This window comes from Desmodus rotundus, chromosome 12 (assembly GCF_022682495.2).
Source record: "Desmodus rotundus isolate HL8 chromosome 12, HLdesRot8A.1, whole genome shotgun sequence".
NCBI lineage: Eukaryota > Metazoa > Chordata > Mammalia > Chiroptera > Phyllostomidae > Desmodus > Desmodus rotundus.
Window position 1 is genome coordinate 80,440,090 of NC_071398.1, and position 2,584 is coordinate 80,442,673.

Sequence of the window (2,584 nt, forward strand, 5' to 3'; positions counted from 1 at the left end):
AGGGAGGAAACATCCCTGCCTGAGGGGGTTTCCATTTAAATGGGAGAGTGACAACTTTGGGCCTTAGGAGACCCTGTCTGAGGAGGGAAACAGCTCCTTGGGGAACTTTGTACCCCTAGGCTGTAGCCATGGTTACTGCCCCAGCCCAGTGATCGTCCACTAACTAGCCCACGGAGATGCCTGTCACTCCATTGCTGTCAGAGAGTCCACTGGACTGAGAAGGAGCCAAATGTGAGAAGGGGCACTCTGGTGCCCCTGTCATTTCCCTTCCCACAGACACTCAAAGGCGGGAGCCCTACCCTCAGAGGTATGCCCCAAGAGTGATAAGAGGAAGCTTGAGGCCCTGCCCTTGGGGACTTCCATACACAGGGGAAGATTTAGGATCTGCTCTCAGTGTGAGGTGGAGGTGTGGCCCCTGCCCAAGGAACCAGTCTGAGGGGGAGACACAGCCTCTGCCTTCCCCATTTGGAGGGGCAGTTTGGGGCACAAGGGCAGAAGTGGGTCCTGCAGGTTGGTCTGATGTGTCTCCATCACCATTCACCTATTTGGCCCCAGATCCAAGATGTCCATTTCTCTGGAGTAGGCGTTGGCTGTGATGGTCACTACCTTCCGCAAGTACTCCAGCCGAGAGGGTGACAAGTTCAAGATGAGAAGAAGGAGCTGAAGGAACTTCTGAAAAAGAGCTGCCCAGCTTTGTAGGGGTGAGTGGGGCTGGCCTGGGGTGGCAGGGTTCTGCTTTGTGAGTGTGGGGCCACCGGTTAAATCTCTTCTCCCCTCCTCCAGGAGGTGCCTGCTGACACAAACACCAGGATGGGGCCAGGCCCTTCATGGCCTTACTGGAGTGGGAGAGAGGCCCATGTGTGAGAGCCCATTACTGGCTGTTTACTGCAGCTCTCCAGAGAATGGACGTGCTGTCAGTGCCTTCAAAGTCTGTCTGTTCTATCGTCCTCACTGGGGAGTTGAGCAAACCAGAGCCCAGAGAAGGGAAGTGCCTGGTGCAAGGTTGCGCAGTGTGCTCTCTCTCCCATTTTTATTATATATATATATATATATATATATATATATATATATATATGCCACAGTAAGGTGTGCTGGGGGAGAAAGGTCCAGCTAAGACACACCCCTGAGACATTTGCAGAGAAACGCAGTCAACTTTTCAACTTTCAACTTTCGTTTGACCCTCGCCTTCCCCAAGCCAGGTCTCAGACTCTGAACCTACGAGGTATGTCCTTCTTTCCTTTAAAAAAATTTTGGGCCCTGGCCAGGTGGCTCAGTTGGTTAGAGCATTGTCTCAATATGCCAAGATTGTGGGTTCAATCCTCAGTCAAGGCACATATAAAAATCAACCAATAAATGCATAAATAAGTAGGACAACAAATCAATGTTCCTACCCCCTACCACTGCACTTCCTCTGTCTCTCTAAAATCAATTAAAAGTTAATTAAAAATCGTTTTGACCAAACTTTTAAAATTTGGTTTCATTTTGGCTAGTATTAAAAAGTTTGCCTTGCCTCCCTTGGCTGGGTTGCTCAGTTGGTTGAATCTTCGTCCCATACACCAAAACGTTGTGTGTTCTATCCCCAGTTAGGGCAAATACCTGGGTTGTGGGTTTGATCCCCAGTCAGGAGGCAACCAATTGGTGTTTCTTTCTCACATCAGTGTCTCTCTCTCCCTTCCTACCTCTCACTCTGAGATCAATAAACATACCCTTGAGTAAGGATTTAAAAAAGAAGTTTGCTTTCTTGTGAAGTTAACTTGCTGATAATGGAGAGTGGTGGTGGCTCCAGAAAGCTTCAGTTTCTTTGTCAGCAAAATGGGGGTTATGATACCCACCTCACTGGGCTCCTGTGGGGAGTAGAGCCGAACCTGTGCTTAGCGGGTGACTGGCATGCCCCCCTCTCCCAGCAGGAAGAGCTGGATGCTCTCACCAATGAGCATCCATCTGTCCTCACTCACAGGGCCTCTGAGCAGCTCCCAGGCGCTCTCTGTGCACCTCGCCACGCCACTCATCCCTCGCTTACCAAGCTTTCCAGTTCACGGGGAGAGCTGCGCTCTGACCAGTGAGTGTGTTTGGGGTAGAGGTGGGTGGAGAGCCACCTGGTGATGACTCCACTCTCTCTTGCCTTCAGGAGAAGGTGGATGAGGAGAGCCTGAAGAAACTCATGGACGACCTGGATGATAACAGCGACCAGGAGGTGGACTTCTGGAAGTATGGTATTTTTCTGCCCCCAATCATTGTACTATTATGTACAATGACTTCTTTCAGGGCTCCCCCAACCGGTCCTGAAGCAGAGCTCTGAGCTCCCTTCCATGGGTCTCTTGGGCCCAGGAAGACTTCCTATCTTTTTAGTTTTGTATTCAATAAACTTTTTTGTTTGTTGATAATATTTTAATTATCCAGTGATGCCCTGTAACCTGGCTAGCTTAGTTGGAGTGCTGAAAACTGAGGGCCTCCTAGATCTCACCCCCTTCTGGGCCCTGACTCTCCTTCTAGAAGTCTCCCCAAGGCCTGAGTTCCCATACTTTGGGGTTTCAAATACCAGTAAAAATTTGGAAATTGAGATAGTTTGCTAACTTTTTTTTTT

The 2,584-nt window shown here is 49.5% G+C and overlaps 1 protein-coding gene across 1 annotated transcript; it reads left to right on the top strand.

Annotated features, from left to right (window-relative positions):
• The first annotated feature begins 562 nt into the window (after window positions 1-562).
• S100A2 (S100 calcium binding protein A2) lies at window positions 563-2,584 on the top strand. Its single transcript, XM_024572157.3, is given in 5 exon segments — window positions 563-647; window positions 650-673; window positions 676-701; window positions 2,129-2,233; window positions 2,236-2,584. Coding segments are annotated over 5 exon segments (291 nt in total). The 3' UTR covers window positions 2,287-2,584.